At 57.2% G+C, this 17604-nt stretch overlaps 3 protein-coding genes across 12 annotated transcripts; 2 read left to right on the top strand and 1 right to left on the bottom strand.

Moving 5' to 3' along the window:
- Positions 1-116: 116 nt before the first annotated feature.
- Positions 117-3356, top strand: PUSL1 (pseudouridine synthase like 1). Of its 5 annotated transcripts, none has more exons than XM_005217199.5 (8): positions 119-664; positions 926-983; positions 1076-1263; positions 1399-1548; positions 1631-1801; positions 2399-2453; positions 2534-2696; positions 3024-3113. In XM_005217199.5, the coding sequence occupies exons 1-8, from the start codon at positions 600-602 to the stop codon at positions 3026-3028; spliced, it is 855 nt and encodes a 284-aa protein (XP_005217256.1). In that variant the 5' UTR covers positions 119-599; the 3' UTR covers positions 3029-3113. The 5 variants fall into 5 exon arrangements, with proteins under 5 accessions (XP_059731756.1, XP_005217256.1, XP_015330681.1 ...); XM_002694135.6 differs by having other exon boundaries at positions 120-664; positions 3047-3356; XM_059875773.1 differs by having other exon boundaries at positions 117-664; positions 2679-3356.
- Positions 3265-13558, bottom strand: INTS11 (integrator complex subunit 11). The gene is made up of 17 exons (NM_001101108.1): positions 13437-13558; positions 12474-12571; positions 11980-12053; positions 11463-11691; positions 6790-6888; positions 6671-6705; positions 6275-6413; positions 5793-5857; positions 5443-5632; positions 5199-5282; positions 4725-4814; positions 4457-4619; positions 4256-4363; positions 4096-4157; positions 3884-4026; positions 3672-3801; positions 3265-3582 (listed from the first exon to the last, which is right to left on the bottom strand). The coding sequence occupies exons 1-17, from the start codon at positions 13462-13464 to the stop codon at positions 3520-3522; spliced, it is 1800 nt and encodes a 599-aa protein (NP_001094578.1). The 5' UTR covers positions 13465-13558; the 3' UTR covers positions 3265-3519.
- Positions 13559-13673: 115 nt separating this feature from the next.
- CPTP (ceramide-1-phosphate transfer protein) lies at positions 13674-17554 on the top strand. Of its 6 annotated transcripts, XM_059875271.1 has the most exons (4): positions 13674-13757; positions 15391-15482; positions 15736-15869; positions 16011-17554. In XM_059875271.1, the coding sequence occupies exons 2-4, from the start codon at positions 15456-15458 to the stop codon at positions 16531-16533; spliced, it is 684 nt and encodes a 227-aa protein (XP_059731254.1). In that variant the 5' UTR covers positions 13674-13757; positions 15391-15455; the 3' UTR covers positions 16534-17554. The 6 variants fall into 6 exon arrangements, with proteins under 6 accessions (XP_059731254.1, XP_005217095.1, XP_059731256.1 ...); XM_005217038.4 differs by lacking the exon at positions 15391-15482 and having other exon boundaries at positions 13674-13738; XM_059875273.1 differs by lacking the exon at positions 15391-15482 and having other exon boundaries at positions 13674-13738; positions 15736-15927.
- Positions 17555-17604: the final 50 nt, after the last annotated feature.

The following is a 17604-nucleotide window of genomic DNA, read 5'->3' as shown; positions in this document are numbered from 1 at the left end:
CGATCGGCGCCCGCCCGCCCCGGAACGAGGCCGCTGCGCCACCGCCCCGCCCCGCCTGTCACCGCCGGGGAGCGTCGCTAAAGTCCTCCGTCCGCGCGCGCCGCCCGCTGTCACCGCCGGGGAGCGTCGCCAAACGCTCCGACGTCCCGCCCCCTTCGTCCCGGCAGCGGGTCGGAAGAGTGGATGGGGCCAGTAGCAGTCTCAGGAGCCGCTGGGCCGCGCGCGCTCCTGCGATTCGGCCTTAGGCAACCTGGGGGATTGGCAACATGCGCTCATCCGGACCGCGGCGGGAGGATTGGGGTGGGTGCTAGTGGGGTGGGCGCGGGAGCTTGCGGGTCTGCGAGAGGCTGCGGCGGCGTTTCCCCTGGGTGGGGACTTTGCATCCGCTCCCTAAGTCTAGTCCCGCCTCGGCTCCCCAGCCCTGGGCAGCCTTGCTAGGCTGTCTGGGCGGGGCGAGAGCACAGGCGCAAGCGCCGGAGCGGCCAGGGGGCGTAGACAGACGGGGTGCGCGCGCGCGTAGCCCCACGTGCGGTCCCAATCTGCCTGGCTCTCCGCCTGTCCCGCTCAGCTCCTGCGGCTCCACCTTGTCCAGTCTGGCTATGGGCGCGGGCTCGGTGCCGGCGCGCTACCTCGTGTACTTCCAGTACTTGGGAACGGACTTTAAGTACGTCCTCTGAGCCTCCTACCCGTGCCCGCGACCCCCTCGTGGAGCCCGGCGCCGCGGGGAGCACCCAAGCTCGAGCCGGAAAGCAGCCGAGGACTGGCGCCCGAGGGGATGGCAGAGGCTGAGTTTAGGGTCCTCACCTCCGGCCTCCGGCCCGGGCAGCCAGGGTGGAACGGCCGCCTTTGATCACAGTGGGCGGGGCGGGCGGGGCCCCGGGCTAAGCAGCCTCCGCGCTCTAACTTCCACCTTCCCTGCCCGCAGCGGGGTCGCGGCCGTCAGGGGCGTCCAGCGCGCCGTCGGAGTCCAGAACTACCTAGAGGTGAGCTCCAGGCCCGTGCCCGGGAGGGAGGAGGGCGACCCCGGGGAGAGGCAGATGGGAGCCCGGCCCATCTGTATCTTATACACCCCTAGGAGGCCGCAGAGCGGCTGAACTCCGTGATGCCGGTAAAGTTCACCATTTCCAGCCGCACGGATGCTGGGGTCCACGCCCTAAGTAACGCGGCGCACCTGGACATCCAGCGCCGCTCAGACCTGCCACCCTTCTCCCCTGAGGTCCTGACGGAAGCCCTCAACACCCACCTGAAGCACCCTGCAATCAGGTGAGCACCGCTCTCCTGGGATCGTACACTATGGTAGAGGCGGGAGGTGAGGACAGAACTCCTTGGGGTGATGGGGGAGATGCCAAGGTGTCACATCGCTGCGGCAGGGGGTCATTCCTGGTCTCGCTCCCACAGGGTGCTACAGGCCTTCCGTGTACCCAGCCACTTCCATGCCCGCCATGCAGCCATATCCAGGACCTACCTGTACCGCCTAGCTACCGGCTGCCCCAGGCCTGACAGGCTGCCTGTATTTGAACGAAACCGGTGCTGGGCGCTTCAGGCAGAGTGAGTGGTTTGAGTGAGCAGGGGCTTGCCAGGCCTGCCTGGCCAGCCATTCGCTCCTGACCACTCATTTGGCTCCCTGCAGCTGCTTGGATGTGGCTGCCATGCAGGAAGCCGCCCAGCACCTCCTGGGGACACATGACTTCAGTGCCTTCCAGTCGGCTGGCAGCCCAGCCTCCAGCCCGGTGCGCACCTTGCGCCGGGCCTCTGTGTCCCCCGACCCCGCCAGCCCCTTTGTCCTCCCCGAGGAAAGCAGGTGAGAAGAGCAGCCTGCACTCCGGTCTGGAGGCTGCAAAGGCTAGATTTAGCTCCAGAACCTTCCCTAGTGCTGCACTTGGGGCTCCCTGGGTACCCACCCATCCAGCTTCTGGGAAGAAGAGGGTGGCTGTCAGCCATGGTGTGGGCCTTCTAGACCCATGAGCCTCGGTCCGGAAGGCAGAGCTCACCAACTCAGATGAATCCTGGTGGTCAAGGACAAGGTTCTCCTGGGGGAGAAACACCAGGCCAGTGGTTCTGGTCTAGGCTGACAAGGGTTGTTTCTACTGCCCCCCACCTCACCCCACCCTCACTGTCCCAGGGCCTCCAGCCATCCAGCAGCTACTGGATTCCAGAGCCTTCCCAGTTAGGCCCAGCCTCCAGCTCCTGCTGAAGAGCCCAGGGCTGCCTTACAGTTGCCTCTGAGCTCACACCAGGACCTCAGCCCCGACAGCTCTACAGTCACCTCACAAGCACCAGTCATCTGGCTTTAGTCTCCCTTTCACTGGGCTCAATTACAGTAAAGCAGGAGGGGGGTGGCATTTGGACCCCAGGGTGGGAAGCCATAGGTCACACTGTGAGGTGTCTGTGTCTGCAGGCAGTTGCAGTTCTGGAGCATGGAGTTTGAGAGCCAGTCCTTCTTGTACAAACAGGTGAGCTCCAGCCTGGGGTCTTCCCTGGGGGTGGGGCCTGGGGCTTGAGCAGCTGCAGCAGTGTTTGCTTTGGGTCACAGGTGCGGAGAATGACTGCTGTACTTGTAGCCGTGGGGCTGGGGGCTTTGATGCCTGCTCAGGTGAAAGCCATTCTGGAGAGCCGGGACCCCCTGGGGAAACACCAGTCCCGTGTGGCCCCTGCCCATGGCTTGTTCTTGAAATCAGTGCTCTACGAAGGCCTTGGTAAGAGGAAGTGACCTGAGGAGGTCCCTGCTTGTACCCTGACTGGCTGACCCTGCCCAAGGTTGAGCCTTCACCAGAAGAAGGGTGCTTGGTGGCAGTGCCATACCCCAGGAAAGCCCAAAGGCAGGTAGCCTGGAGTGGGTGCCATAGCCCCTCAGCCAAGCCCCGTCCTGACCTGGCCCTGGGTGGTGGAGGCGGGGAGGGAAGCTGAGAGGATCCAGTCGGCAGCACTGGGTGGAGGGACTTGAACTCTGGGGCAAAGGCAGGGGCTCTGCAGTTCCATGGAAGGCTCTCGCCTGGCCCTTGTAGGGACCTTCTTGCCCCCAGGATGACCTGGGGTCTGTCCATAGGTCCCACCTCCATGCAGCCTCCTCGCAGGCCCTCAGAGACCCAGTACAGAAGTCACAGGTAACCCTCTGCTGCTCCGCTGCTTGACCTGCCCTGCACCGTGCAGCAACCACAGCAAGCCTGTACCTGCCACAAGTCCCCACTTCCCTGGGCACCTGCCCAGGTGGGTTGCCACAGAGGAGTGGTGCAGGAGAAAGCATCAGAAAGGAAGACGCCCAGACAGCCTGTGGTGGTTTTTATTGGAGATCAACACCCCAAGAGCCCCCACCCATCTCCTGGGAGGCCAGGAGTAGAAATAAAAGGTGAAAAGCCTCCCAGATCCGTTTCTTTGGCCAAAAGCAGCCACTCGAGCAGGTACGTGGCCCTGTGTTCTCTACACAGATGAGCGATGGGATCTACACCCAAGGACACGGGGAAGACGGGGGCATAGACGGTCCTGGAGCACAAGCCAGGTCCCTCTACTGTCCACGGGGCTTCAGCTGGCCTGGGGCAGGCCCTTCTTGAGCAGAGATGTGAGGTAGCTTCCTAGCTCCTCGTCCTGCAGCCACAGGCAAGAAGGGCTGTTGGTCTATCCCCCTGACCCGCCTGCCCCGGGTGATAGGGAGACCCAACCAGTCCTGCCCTCACCTGGTAGGTCCAGGAGACCAGTAGCACCTTGGTGCCTGGGTCCTCGGAGTGGGCAGCGGCCTGGACTAAGATGGACTCCACGGTCACGGAGCCGTCAGGAAGGTGCTGCACACAGTGGTCCTTGAGGACACTGCAGGGAATCCCAGTGAGGCCCAGCCTGGCGCCCCCACGTGTGCCCTGCACCCATGGGGAAGGGCGGCCAGGACGCCTACCTCTTCAGGTGGCTGTACACGCGCATGGCCATCTCCTGCTCCTTGCGTGTGTCGTGCAGGTGTACACGGCAGGTGAAGCGCAGCTGGTGCTCGGCCAGGCCCAACTCCTTGAGGGCCTGCTCTGAGGACACGAGCCGGAAGTTCTGTGGGGGAAGAGTGGGTCAGAGCCGGCAGAGACAGCCCCCCAGCCCCATGGCGACTGCAGCACTCACACTGTCCTTCATGATCAGGGTGCCGTGCAAGAGCCGAGGCTTCTTGGCGTCAGGGAGCAGCCCTGTGGGGATGGGGCACTGGTTAGCACTGTGAATGGGGCCACCTGCCCAGCAGCTGCCCTGCCCCCCAACCCCCACCGCAGCTGGCCTTGCCACTCACCCTGTGCCATCTCCCGCTTCAGCAGCCCCAGTGAGATGCCCACAGGGATGCTGGGGCTTGTGGGCAGCGTCACCGTCTCGCCGTTGGCCGGCATGTAGCAGTTGACCCCTGGCCGGGAGATGGAGAGAGCCTCAGTCCAGGCTGGAGGGCCCCGCCTGCACCAGACCCCCCCACTCCCCTACCCTTGCCTGGACTGCCTACGGAATTCCTGCTCAATCTTCTGCTTCAGAAACTCCATCTTCTTGGCCTCGCCGTGCACCAGCAGCACATTCTCTGGCTCCGCCTGGCCCACCAGCTGCATGATGCCCTTGGCATCTGCGTGGGCACTGAAGGACATGTACTCCACCTGCATCTTGACCTCCAGCTGTAACATCGCAGTATGTGGGCCATCAGCACAGGTGGTGGTTCCGAGGGCCTCCACCCACCCAAGTGGGATCCACAGGGCTGGTAGAGAGAGGTGAGGACTCACCACCTGCCGCCCCTCCATCTCCAGCTTGCGCTGCCCACTGAGGATCTTGTGACCCACGGTGCCCTGCACGCAGTAGCCAGGCATGATGACCTGTGGGAGGGAGGGATAGACGAGTGGCTCCCCTGCACCTCCTGCCTCGGGGCTTCCTCCTGGGACATTCCCCCCACCCACCCTTCTGCCCACCTGAACCTGAACCCTTGATGGAGAGCCCTCCCCTTCAGGGCCCACTGCAGACCCTGCAGAAGCAGGCTCAGTGGTCTCAGCACAAGCCCACCCAGGCCTGACCCCCATGATGGCGCTCAGGAAGCCAGGGGCTTTCCTGCCTGGTGCAGATGGTCCAAGACACAGTGAGAGTCAGCCTGGGTCAGACCCCAGGCACCAGCATGCCCAGCCTGCTCCTCCTAATGGCAGCAAGCCCCTAGCCAGGGCAGCCCCTGCCCCCAAGGAGCCAGCCCTGGGGCCCAGACCCCTCACCATGTTCTTCTCGTTCCCTGCCCACTTCCGGAAGATCTGTAGTGACTGGCCAGCATGCAGCATCCCCGGGGTTGCAAACACGACCTTCGGGGCAAATGTGGGGACAGTCAGGGCAGCAGATGCTCCCCCTACCCTCAGAGCCTTCTGCCCTCCCATCTTCCCAGCACAGAGGCACACTGCACCCTGCAAGCGAGCCTGAGCCTGGTGGAACTCCCTGCCCCCCCCCAGCTGCACCGGGGCACACCATGGGTCCTGGGCTGTCAGCAAATGCCCGGTCAAAGGCCTTGATGTGCTTGAACTCGAACATGTTCCTCTGTACAAAGGTCTTCCGTATCTTCTGGTTGGTCCAGGGAATGAAGAGTTTGTAGTAGTGATTGGCCTTCTCTGTCAGGCCCGTGGAGAAGTAGATGGGGGCTTTCAGGTCCATGCGCTCCCTGCAGCCAGAACAGGGCATGGTGGGGAGACTGTGGAGCAGGGCCAGCCAGTGACCCCCATGTGCCCTCAGCCTGGGTCAAGTCCAGTGCCAGGAAGGGTGTTCCCCCACCCACAGCTAGCAGCACAAGGCTTAAAACAACCATCTTGGGCTGCACCTACCAGAAGGTCTCCAGCAGGATGCAGAGCTCCTGAGCACGGCCCAGTGCAAACACAGGGATCAGCACCTGTGGGGTGGGGCTGTGAGGCCAGCTTGGGCAGGAACCCCTGGCCATGCTGTCCCCCTCCAACTGTGTCAAGCCCAAACCACACGGGCAGGCAGTCACTCCCTATGGCTGCCTTCTCAGAAGACCAGCCCTGCTGGCAGCTCTGGGGGCTTGAGGCCCTGTGACAATTGTGTGTAGCTCCTATTTTGTCCCAGCAAAACTGACCAGTGGTCAGCAGACACTCTGGCCAGCCCTTCACTGGGGTCTGAGGTATGAGGGGTGAATAAGCCCTGGCGGAAGGGTCTTCCCAGGGCTGAGCAAACCTTCCTCCCTCTGTCCCTACCCTGACCACATGCCGGAAAGCCAAAAGACCTGTGCAGCATGGCCGGGGCACATGTGGCAAGTCCCACCCGGGGCCCCTGCGCCCTCACCAGCTACCTTCCCACCGCGCTCCACGGTCTCGTGGACCTTCTTCAGGAAGTCTCGCTCCCTGCAGCGCTTGGAGTCCCGGATGGTGGTGGCATAGGTGGACTCTGTGATGAGCAGGCTGGGCCGGCACTTATCAATCCAGGCGGCGCTAGAACACAGGTGGGGGTGGCCAGAGGGGGACAGTCCACACGGGAGCTAGGCTGTACACGGCCACGGCCCTCCTGTACCCTCTGGCGGGCAGCCTGCCTTCTCTGCACAGGCCCAGGCCGCAACGCTTGAAGGGAGATAGGAGGACACCCAGGGGACAGTGATACAGACCACTCAGGTACCCGACACACCCCGCTGAGGGTCACTATACCCTTGCAGGGACCTCCATGAATGAAACAAATGCACAGGCCTGCTTACCCCAAATGCCGGTCTGGGGTCATGTTGTAGTCCCCCTGGCAAAGAATGTGGTGATGAGGAGGGGCCTCCTCCCTCTCCTCAACCAGGCAGCCCTTCCTGTGCCCCAAGTTTCCACTGACCGTGTACACCACAGACTCTGAGCCCACTTTAATCTGGAACATGGCCGCCCCCAGCACATGGCCCGCATAGTAAGCCTTGATTTCCAGCTCATCGTCCACCTGCAGAGAAGAGGGCTGACCTCAGGTCTGTGGGCTGCACCGGTCAGAGGGCTGGGAGGTGGAGTCTGGGACATCATTCCAGCCTTTCACTATGCCAGTTTTTTTTCCATATGCAACATCCAGTTCTGGTCAGAAGCAACTGGACACAGGAAATGGGACAATAGGGAAGGAAAGAGGAGAAACAACAGTCTACAGAAGCAGACTCGGGGCACCTGGGGTTTTCAAGCACAGGCTTTAAAAGGATTGCTTTTAACACATTCAGAGAAAGAATTAAGAATATTAGCAAAAGACTAGAAACTATTAAATACAGTGGAAATCTTAAAATGAGAAAACTATAACCCAAATTAAGAATTCAATAGAGCCATACTACCCAAAGCAATCTACATAGTCAGTGCAATCCCTATTAAAATACTGAGGCTTTCCCGATGGCTCAGTGGTAAAAAAAATCTGCCTGCCAATGCAGGAAATGCAAGAGATGCAGGTTTGATCCCTGGGTTGGGAAGATCCCTGGGAGGAGGAAATGGCAACTCACTCCAGTATTCTTGCCTGGAGAATCCCATGGACACAGGAGCCTGGTGGGCTGCAGTCCATAGGATCACACAGAGTTGGACATGACTGAGCAGCTGAGTACATAGCACATCAACATAACCATTTTTCACAGAACAAGAACAAATTTTTCACAGAACAAGAACAAATAATTTTAAAATTTGTGTGGAAACACAAAAGACCCTAAAAAGCCAAAAGAATCTTGACAAAGAACATAGCTGAAGGAATCACACTCCTCAATTTTAGACTATGCTGAAAAGCTACAATCATCAAATCTACATGGTAAACGGAGAGAAAAATGAAGAAAAACAGAACTGGAGTTATCAGGCTCCCTGACTTCAGACTACTACAAAGCTACAGTAATCAAAGCAATCTGATACTGGCACAAAAACAGAAATACAGATAAGTGGAGCAGGATAGAAAGTCTAGAAATAAACCCACACACTTACGGTCAATTAATCTACGACAAAGGAGGCAAGACCATACAATGGAGAAAAGAGAGTCTCTTTAATAAATGGTGCTGTAAACACTGGACAGATACATGTAAAAGAATAAAATTAAAACTTTAGCACCACATACAAAAATAAAACAGATTAAAGGCCTAAATGTTAAAGAGCAGACACCATAAAAGCCTTAGAAGAAAACAAAGACAGGATACTCTGCAGCATAAATAACAGCAGTATCTTTTTGGATCCGTCTCCTAGAGTAATGGAAATAACAAATGTAAACAAATGGGACCTAAATTAAACTCAGAAGCTTTTGCACAGCAAAGGAAACCATAAACAAAACAAAAAGACAACCTACAGAATGGGAGAAAATATTTGCTTATGATGCAGTCGACAAGGTATTAATCTCCAAAATACACAAACAGCTCATACAGCTCAATTATCAGAAAAACAACTCAGGACTTCCCTGGTTATCCAGTGATTAAGAATCTGCCTGCTACTGCAGGGGACGTGAGTTCAATCCCTGGTCCAAGAAGATTCCACTCGCTGCAGGGCATCTAAGCCCGTGCACTACAACTCCTGAGCCATGGGCCACAACTACTGAAGCTCTTGTGCTTCGCAACAAGAGAAGCCACTGCAATAAGAAGCCAACACACTGCAACTAGAGAGTAGTCCCTGCTCACCACAACTAGCGAAAAGTCTATGCACAGTAACAAAGACCAGTGCAGCCAAAAACAAAAATTATTAAAAAAAAAAAAAAAAACACCTCCAAAATCCAAAAATGGGCAGAAGATCTAAACAGACATTTCTCCAAAGAAGACATACAGCTGGCCAACATGCTCCTGAAAAGATACTTATCACTGCTAATTAACATAGAATTGCAACTTAAGACTACAATAAGGTACCACTTTACAAAAAAGTCTACAAATAATAAATAATACAGAGAATGTGGAGAAAAGGGAACCCTCCTATACTGTTGGTGGGAATGTAAATCGGTGCAGCCACTATGGAGAATGGTATGGAGGTTCCTCAAAAAGCCAGAATTAGAGTTGCCATATGATCCAGCAATCCTACTCCTGGGCATACATCCAGAGAAAACAGTAATTCGAAAAGATAACATGCACCCAAATGTTTACTGTTTACTATTTACAATAGCCAGGATATGGAATCAACCTAAATGCCCCTCAACAGATGAATGGATAAAGATGTGGTATACACAGACACACAGGACTACTACTCGTTTAAAAGATGAAATTTTGCCATTTATAGCAACATGGATGGACTTGGAAGGCATTATGCTAAGTGAGATAAGTCAGATGGGAAGACAAATACTGTATTGTATCACTTAATGTGTGATATATAAAAAAATACAACTAGTGAATGTAACAAAAACCAAACAAGGCTCACAGACATAGAGAACAAACTACTAGTAGGAAGAGGGAAGAGAGAAAAGGTGAGAAGCATGGGGGATTAAGAGGTACAGGCTCTTATGCATCAAATAAGTTACAAGGATACACTGTACAGCACAGAGAAGAGTGCCAATATTTTACAATAACTATACATGAAGTGTAGCCTTTACTGATCTCCTAAAGGAAATCAGTCCTGAATATTCACTGGAAGGACTGATGCTGAAGCTGAAACTCCAATACTTTGGCCACCTGATGGGAAGAACTGCCTCACTGGAAAAGACCCTGATGCTGAGAAAGACTGAAGGCAGCAGGAGAAGACGATGACAGAGGATGAGATGGTTGGATGGCATCACCGACTCAATGGACATGACTTTGAGCAAGCTCCAGGAGTTGGTGATGGACAGGGAAGCCTGGCATGCTGCAGTCCATGGGGTTGCAGAGAGTTGGACATGACTGAGCAACTGAACTGAACTGACTGACACATGAAGTATAGCCTTTACAAACCATGAGTCACTGTACTGCATTCCTGCAACATGTAATATTGTAAGTCAATTATATTTCAACTTTAAAAAGAAAATTCAACAGATGAATTTAACAGCTCATTATACACAACCAAGAAAAGAATTAATGAACTAAAATAAATAGAAAAGGCTATCCAGCATGAAATATAGACATGAGGACAATGGAGGGTCTGGAGGAGAAAGATCTCTATTCAGCCTGGAGGGAGCTGGGGGCAGCTCCAGGGCCTCACACCTGAGCAGGAAGGGAACAGGTGGAGCCAGCACAGCCACCTGCCAGTCTGCAGGAAAGGACAGAATCCCACAAGTCGCCCAAGAGAATTCTCCTACAAATAGCAGATGGAAGACTTGAGTCCTGGTAGTACCTGCTGCCCTAGAATTCTGAACCTAAGGGAGAAAGTCTTTAATAATAAAGGCGAAATAAACCCATCTGCAGACAAATAAAGTTGAGAACATTCATCACCAGCAGATCCATACTGATGCTCTTCATTGCAAATATGAAGTGAAGAACATGGGAAGGAGCAGGGACACAGCTAGGGTAATGCAGATGGTACGTGGCAAATGGTGAGGGCCTTGGGGCCTCATAGGCTGACAGAATTAAAATCCTGCTATATGGAAACAAGAGCTGGTGAGTAGGAGAGGGGTAAGTGAATTTAAGATGCTCTGAGACGCTTTCATTGTCCAGGAAAGAGGCAAAAGTTCCAAGTACCTTAGAGCTGAGTTGTCATGGATGTGTTTTGTAATCTCTGCCACAAGAAGAATTACGAAAGAACATATAATTACTTACAAAATAAGAGGACAAATGGAGTTTTAAAGACTCAGTCCGGAAAAAGACAACAAAGGAAATAAAACATAGAACAGGATGGACAAACGGGAAGTAAACGGAAGAAGATACACCTAAATCCCAAATTATTACACGTGGAGTGCACACCTCTCCTACAGGACAGGCCATCAGGTTGCATTAAACCCAAGCCGTGGAAAAGAGTCACATTTAAAATATGATGCAGAGGGACTTCCCTACTGGTCCAGTGGTTAAGACTCTGCACTTCCACAGCAAGGGGAGCAGGTCTGATCCTTGGTCAAGAAACTAAGATCCCACATGCTACACAGTGCAGCCAAAAAACAAAAATAAAATATGCAGCAGAAAGGATAAAAGTACTAGGAAGGGCAAGGATTCAAGGTGTGGGAGGGGCGAGCTTTCGCCAGAAAGGTAGACTCAAAGATAAAGCATTATTGAGGATACACAGAATGATTCAACTCGACAAAGGGTTCAACCTGAAAAATAAGATGACCCCAAATGTCAGACTCATGAAAACAAGCAAAACCTAGACTCTTGAGAAGAAGACAAATCCATAATCCTTGTTATAAATTTTACATTTGATGTCACTCGCCTGCCTCAAGTCTTACCCCTCCACCCTGAGTCAGTCCACTGCAGTGAGCCCACACTCTGGTCTCTGACCCACCCGGCCTGCTCCTATGTACTCAGATGGCACAGTGGCCCTCTTTGGCCTCTTCCACGCACTCAGGCAGAGCCAGGGAGTGGCAGGGGCCCTGCTCAGTGCTGGATCTGAGCTGGGCCCCACGCTCACCTTCTGCCTCCAAGGGTCCCTGGGATGGCAGCAGAGTGAGTTGGGGGCGGGTAGTGGGGGGCTGACCTGCACTGTCTGGTGGAGGTGGACGGCCACCACTTTCTTCATGCAGTCCTTGATCATCTGGGACGTGAAGAAGTTGGCCTCGCCCTTCTTGTCCACGGCAATTTTGCGGTAGTCCTCCAGCAGGATGGGGCAGATGGCTTGGGTGGGCTGGGTCATGTAGATCGGCCCATCGTAGCCCACCATCTCACTGAAGTAGGGGAGTGCCCCGCAGTGGTCCAGGTGGAAGTGGCTGCGGGCGCAGCACCAGTCAGCTGGATGCCCCCCAACCCCCCATTCAGCAACCCTACTGCCATTCCTCTGCTCACTGAGGGCCTACTGTGTGTCAGACACGGCCCTGAACATGGAAGAGGGAGAGGGCAAAAGGGACTCAGGCCCAGGTGTCCAGCGACGCCACCAGCAGGCAGTTACTGTGGGATCAGCTTCACGTTCCAGGAAGGAACAGGAAGGGGCTCAGGGCAACACGAACCAGGATGCCACTTGGGTGGGTGGTTGGGTCTGGGGTGGGGAGGGCGCCCACCTGATGATCACGCAGTCCAGAAAGTCGGTCAGTCGGCCGCTGCGGGTGATGTAGGAAAAGTCGGGGAAGCGCCTCTGTGGGGGGAGAAGCAGAAGTGTCAGGATGCCGCCCACCCAGGGTTCAGGTGACTGTCGGGCAGCCAGGGCTGTGGGGACGGCCCCTGGGTCAGGGTGCAGTTGAGCCTGACATCCACACCCTGCAGGCCCACTGAGGCCACCAACTGCTCAGAACCCCTGAGCATGTAGGGCAGAGGTCAGGCTGCTGAGCCAGTACCTGAGAGCTGAGACCCCCCAGCTGTGCCCTGGCTCCAGTACAGTCTGGCCCATGCAAGTGCTCCACCTGTTGGGTGACCGTGGGGGCTGCCCTCCTACCAGTGCCCACTTGCCCCCCTGTTCCCCCTCTGTAGTCAGAGCCTGAGACTCTGAGGCCCAGGTCCCTTGGTGACGACGCCGAGGAGCGGGCTGGATGCCAGGCATCCCACCCTCGAGACTCACATCGTCGCTGAAGCCCATGTGCATCCCACAGTCCAGCATGACGTTCTTGCCCGCAATGGACACCAAAATGCAGCTTCGGCCCACATCCTGGCCAGCCCCTGTATGGGAGGACCAGTCAGAGGCACGGCCATGCCCCCCTCTCTCCCACTGCCCGGCGAGGATTTGGGGTAAAAGAAGCAGTAAGAAGACAGGACTGTTCAAAAGTGAGCGGTGAGAAAGATGCCATAGGGGAAAAGAGGCTGGAAGGAGAACCCTGCAGAAGCCCCTGGAGAGGAACCAGGTGCGAGGACAGCGTGGGGCTGAAGTGGCCAGAGGGGAACCGGAGCCAACAGGTAGGAGAGGCGTGAGGGCACCTATGGCGGGGCGGGATGCGTGCTGTGCCCTGGTAGGCCAGGGGCTAGGCCACTGCAGCGGGAGGCTGGGTGGGCTATTCTGAGAGTGCACCACAGAAGAGAGCATGGAGAGCTGCGGGGGACAACACTGCTAGAAGACGCTGCGGACATATAGCCGTGGCAGGGGGGCAGGTTCCCGAAAAGCCCCTGGCACCTGTGCACAGAAACCCCGGCTGTTCCGATTCTGAGTGACCTACTGTACCTCCTTCGCACCAATGTACTGTTTGGGCCTTTAAACTATGCACTTACATCTTCCGCAAAAGGCAAGCTGGGGGGCGGGGGGCGACGTTGGTTTTTGTTTTTAACGCTGCGCGGGTCAAGCAAAACAAGGTCTGACTGACGTGGGGTGAACGGCTCACGGGTAAACGGAGGCTGCAGGGAAGCCGGGCTCGAGACATATGGAACAGGTGGAAGGCAGCGAGTGCGCGAACGCAGAGGCAGGAAGAAGGTGCACTGAGCACCGGCGCTGGGAGGGGGGCCGCGCGGCGAGGAAGACACGTCCCGGGGTCCCCAGACCTCGGAGCCCCCAACCAGCCTTCCTCGGGCGCTCCCCGCGCCGCCCAGCACTCACCCAAGGGCGTGACCCTGATCTCGGGCATCCTGCTGGGCAAGCCAAGCGAGCGGGCGGGACCACCACGGTCCCACGAGACCCCGGGGCCCGCGACCGGGTCCCGGCCACGCGCACCTGATTCGCGGCTGCGCACTGCGCAGGCGCAATCCCAACGGCGCCAGTTTCCGGCGCGCCGGACGGAAACGCTGGCCCGCGCAACGGGCTTTCTGATTGGGCGGCCGGCAGCCAGTCCCGGGCGACGGGGCGGTGGAGCTGTGGCTGAGGTCCGGGCCGCCGGCCCCGCGGCTGCAGCGGCAGCACAGGTGAGCAGCTGAGGCGCAGGTGAGTGTGGCGCGACGGGCTCAAGGCGGCGCCGAGGAATCCTAGCTCAACCGAGCTGGGCCTGGGTCTTGCCGAGGGGTCGGAGCGGGACCCCCCAGGCGTGGGAGGAGGCGGCCGAGGACCTGGCCTGGACCCCGAGCCCCTGTCCCCTCCCTAGGGACTCAGCTGGAGCAGGACCCGCGCAGGACAGGGGCCCACCCTACCCGAGTGGGTCCCAGCCTGGCGCCACCTGGAGCCCCCTTCTCAGGCGAGATTTCCAGGACTTCCCCGCTCCCACCCTCTGGGCCTGGGGTGCCGGAGGGCCGCCCTCTTTTCCTGGGGACCTTCAGCTTGCCGTCAGTCTCAGGACGAGCCCTGACCTTGGGGCCATGGGCTGCCCCTGGGGGAGCCTTCGCGATTCCCTGCATCACCTCCTCGGAGCTGGCAGCCTGCCCGACCCCGCTGCGTCGCCACTGCCCTTCCTGTTGTTTCCAAGCTCTGAAAGGCTGCTGGCACCTCCCGTTGGCTGCTGGCTCAGGTTCCGGGCAGGAAGGCTAGGCCCACAGGATGGCTGGTGACCAGGAAGGTAGTCCTGAGGACCTCAGAGGCCATCTGTTTGGTGGACAGGACACTGAGGCCCTGAGAGAGGGGAGGGTTATGCTGAAAGCCTCCCAGTGTCTTCTTCCTGAGGTCAGGCACTGCTGTCCCCCACACCTGAAGACGGGGTGAGCTCACCACCGGGCACTCCACCTAGTGCCAGGCGTGTGACAAAGGCATAGGGCCTGCAGGGCCTCAGCACCCACTGGGCCCCATCAGAGGCTCCCAGCAACCTGGGTGGTGGGTAGGGCAGGATGTGCTGGCCCATTTTCCCTAAACCTGTGGGACAAGATCTTAGGTCAGTGCATGACTTGCCCATGGTATGGAAGGGATCCACGTGTGCTCTCTTGGCTGGGCTCTCACCACGGCTCAAATGGCCGCCTCCCATGCAGGCTCTCACAAGACTTCCAGCACTGAGGGCCCAGGAACCCCTGTGCCCAAAGGGGTAAGATCTTGTCCTGGACAATGAGATGAGACACAGCCTAGTCTCCAGGGCCCATCAGAGCCACACCACATTGCAGCCCTGGGCACGCAGGGAGGCAGGGGCTGGGGTGTCCAGGAGCACCTGCTAACCTTGGGCACTTGAGTGGCATGACTATGGGAATGCCAGCAGAATCTAGAGGAGTTCTGTGGCCTGGGGCACTTCTGGAGTCCCTGGGACCGGGGGAGGGCCTATGTCCAGCCTTCCTTCTGTGTGGGACATGACATCTCCTTGCCCTCTTCCTACATTCTCACCGGGCTCCAGTTACTGTAGGGGTGGAATATCTGGTGTCTGTCCTCTGGCAAACGCTGACCCCACAGCCTCTGTTCTGGGTTTTGGGATATAGCTGCAAGCATGGAAGGGCATGACGCCCCCCCTGCTTCCGCCCACAGTCTGTCTCTCCGTGGTTCTCATCCTTTTACTTGCTACGTTGGACTTCCTGTCTTTGTTAAAAACCACACACGCACACACCCACCACGAGGATGTCATCCCAGTGGGCTGGGCTGTTGGTTGCACTCACAGTGCACCCAGGTGGCTGCCTGGCTGTGCGTGGGGACTCAGCAAATACTTCTCCAGTTAGTAGGAACAGACACACCCTGGAGAGACACAGACTGTAAACAAGCAAGAAAACCTGAGCACAGATGCTTTCCACAAGTGAGATGTATCAGGTTTGAGAAGGCTGAGTTATGGGGGGCCATGCTGAAAGCAAAGGGTCCTGCTGTGGCCCAAGCAGAGCAAGGTGGCTTCTGGGGAGGAGGGGCTGACCTGGGGGTGGGAGTCCTCATGGGTTTTCACTGGGGAGCTATGGGATCCCAGCTGTTTCTTTCCAACTGCCTCTACTCCCCCTCCCCAAAATAATGACCCAAAGAGGAGCCTTCTTACCGGGAGACAACCCACAGCCCAACCCCCTGTGTGTTCCAGCTCCTGTTGAAAATGGATGACTTGGAGTCAGAGTTCAATCTGAAAGTCGTCCTGGTCAGTTTCAAGCAGTGTCTCAATGAGAAGGAGGAGGTGCTACTGGAATACTACCTCGCTGGCTGGAGGGGGCTGGTCAGGTGCGCGAGGGGCTTCCCCGGCCACACGTCCTACCTGTATCCCGTCGGCCCAGTGCAGGTCGGCCATACTCACTTGCGGCCCAGGAGGTGGGAGTGGTCTCGCCCACACCCAGGCTGAGAGTGCCTGCTTTCTTCCTGCAGGTTCCTGAATAGTCTGGGCACCATCTTCTCATTCATCTCCAAGGATGTCGTGACAAAGCTGCAGATCATGGACCAGCTGCGAAGCGGCCCCCAACAGGAGCACTACAGCAGCCTGCAGGCCATGGTTGCCTACGAAGTGGGCAACCAACTGGTGGACCTGGAGCGGCGCTCACGCCACCCTGACTCAGGCTGCCGGACGGTGCTCCGGCTACACCGTGCGCTGCGCTGGCTGCAGCTCTTCCTGGAAGGTGTCCGCACAAGCCCTGAGGATGCACGCACCTCCGTACTCTGCACCGACTCCTACAACGCCTCGCTGGCCACCTACCACCCCTGGATCATCCGCCGGGCTGTCACTGTGGCCTTCTGTGCGCTGCCCACACGCAAGGTCTTCTTGGAGTCCATGAATGTTGGGTCCTCCGAACAGGCTGTGGAGATGCTAAATGAGGCCCTGCCCTTTATTGAGCGTGTCTACAACATCTCCCAGAAGCTGTACGCCGAGCACGCCCTACTGGACCTGCCATAGGGGCTGGCGGACCCACGTGGGGTGGGCTTCCCCTGATCCAGAGGTGGGCAGGGCAGCCAGGACCCATCAGTCCCACCATGGAACTTTCTGGGCTCCCCTGTGAGCTGAGCTTGTCAGGAGCCACTCAGATTGTGCACATGGGCCACAGACGGGCTTCAACAGAGAAGGCAGTCACTGGCCATCTGCTCTGTACCCGACCTCTCCCTTGCCCAAGCGTCTCATTTTTACCCTCTACCAAGTTACACCCATGTAGTTAGGCCTCTTCTGGGTGGGTGAAGTGCTGGAGGTGGGGGGCAGGAAGGATCAGTGTTCATGGAAAAGCTGCCCCTATTTGGGGGTCAAGTCTGTGGGCTGGGGAAGTCACAGGGCCCTGGATGTAGTGTTTGCCCACCTGGGCTGTCTTGAGCCTTCTATATCAGCTAGCTGACCCCAGAACAGGGAGAAAACCCCTGGGCAGGGGTCAGCTCTGTGGGATTTCTCCCTGCCTCTGGCCTCCTCCTTAGCTAGAGGTGCACATGTCCTTGGCTGTGATAGCAGGACCTGAAGCCCCGAGGGAAGGCCTGCTCTGCCTCCACTGCCCTGCACGCACACACGGCCTCCTGCAGCCTCAAGTCTGCACAGCACAGTCCTGGATGAGAATCCCAGAAGCCCAGGACTCCTGGGCCAGCGCTCGCTTCTGCCTCCTCAGCGTCCACACATCCAGATGCTGTGTCCCCTCTTCCTGGCCCCATACTGCTCTGTCCCCATGTAGCTCAGGAGACCTAGAATGACATAACACGGGAGGGAGCCTGAGCCACTTCACCTTGGTGACAGGCTGACAGGTGACCACACCCAGCCTGGCCATCATCCAGTGATTGGGGGTCTGGTCCCACCCACTTCCTCTTTGCGAGCCCAGGATGTCAGGTGCCAAGGGGACAGTATCCACCAAGAGCAAATGTGTGTAAGTATGAGCTTTCAGGGACCCTAGGCGCTGTAATACAGGTGATGGCTTTTCCAAAATAAACAAATTGCACTTACAGAATGAAGTACTGCGCTCCAGGACAAGGGTGCTGCCAGGCCATCAGGGCAGTG

The sequence above is a fragment of the Bos taurus genome, chromosome 16 (assembly GCF_002263795.3).
Source record: "Bos taurus isolate L1 Dominette 01449 registration number 42190680 breed Hereford chromosome 16, ARS-UCD2.0, whole genome shotgun sequence".
In the NCBI taxonomy this organism is placed as follows: Eukaryota; Metazoa; Chordata; class Mammalia; order Artiodactyla; family Bovidae; genus Bos; species Bos taurus.
The sequence above is the reverse complement of the archived record's forward strand: the minus strand, read 5'-3'. Positions and strand labels throughout refer to the sequence as shown.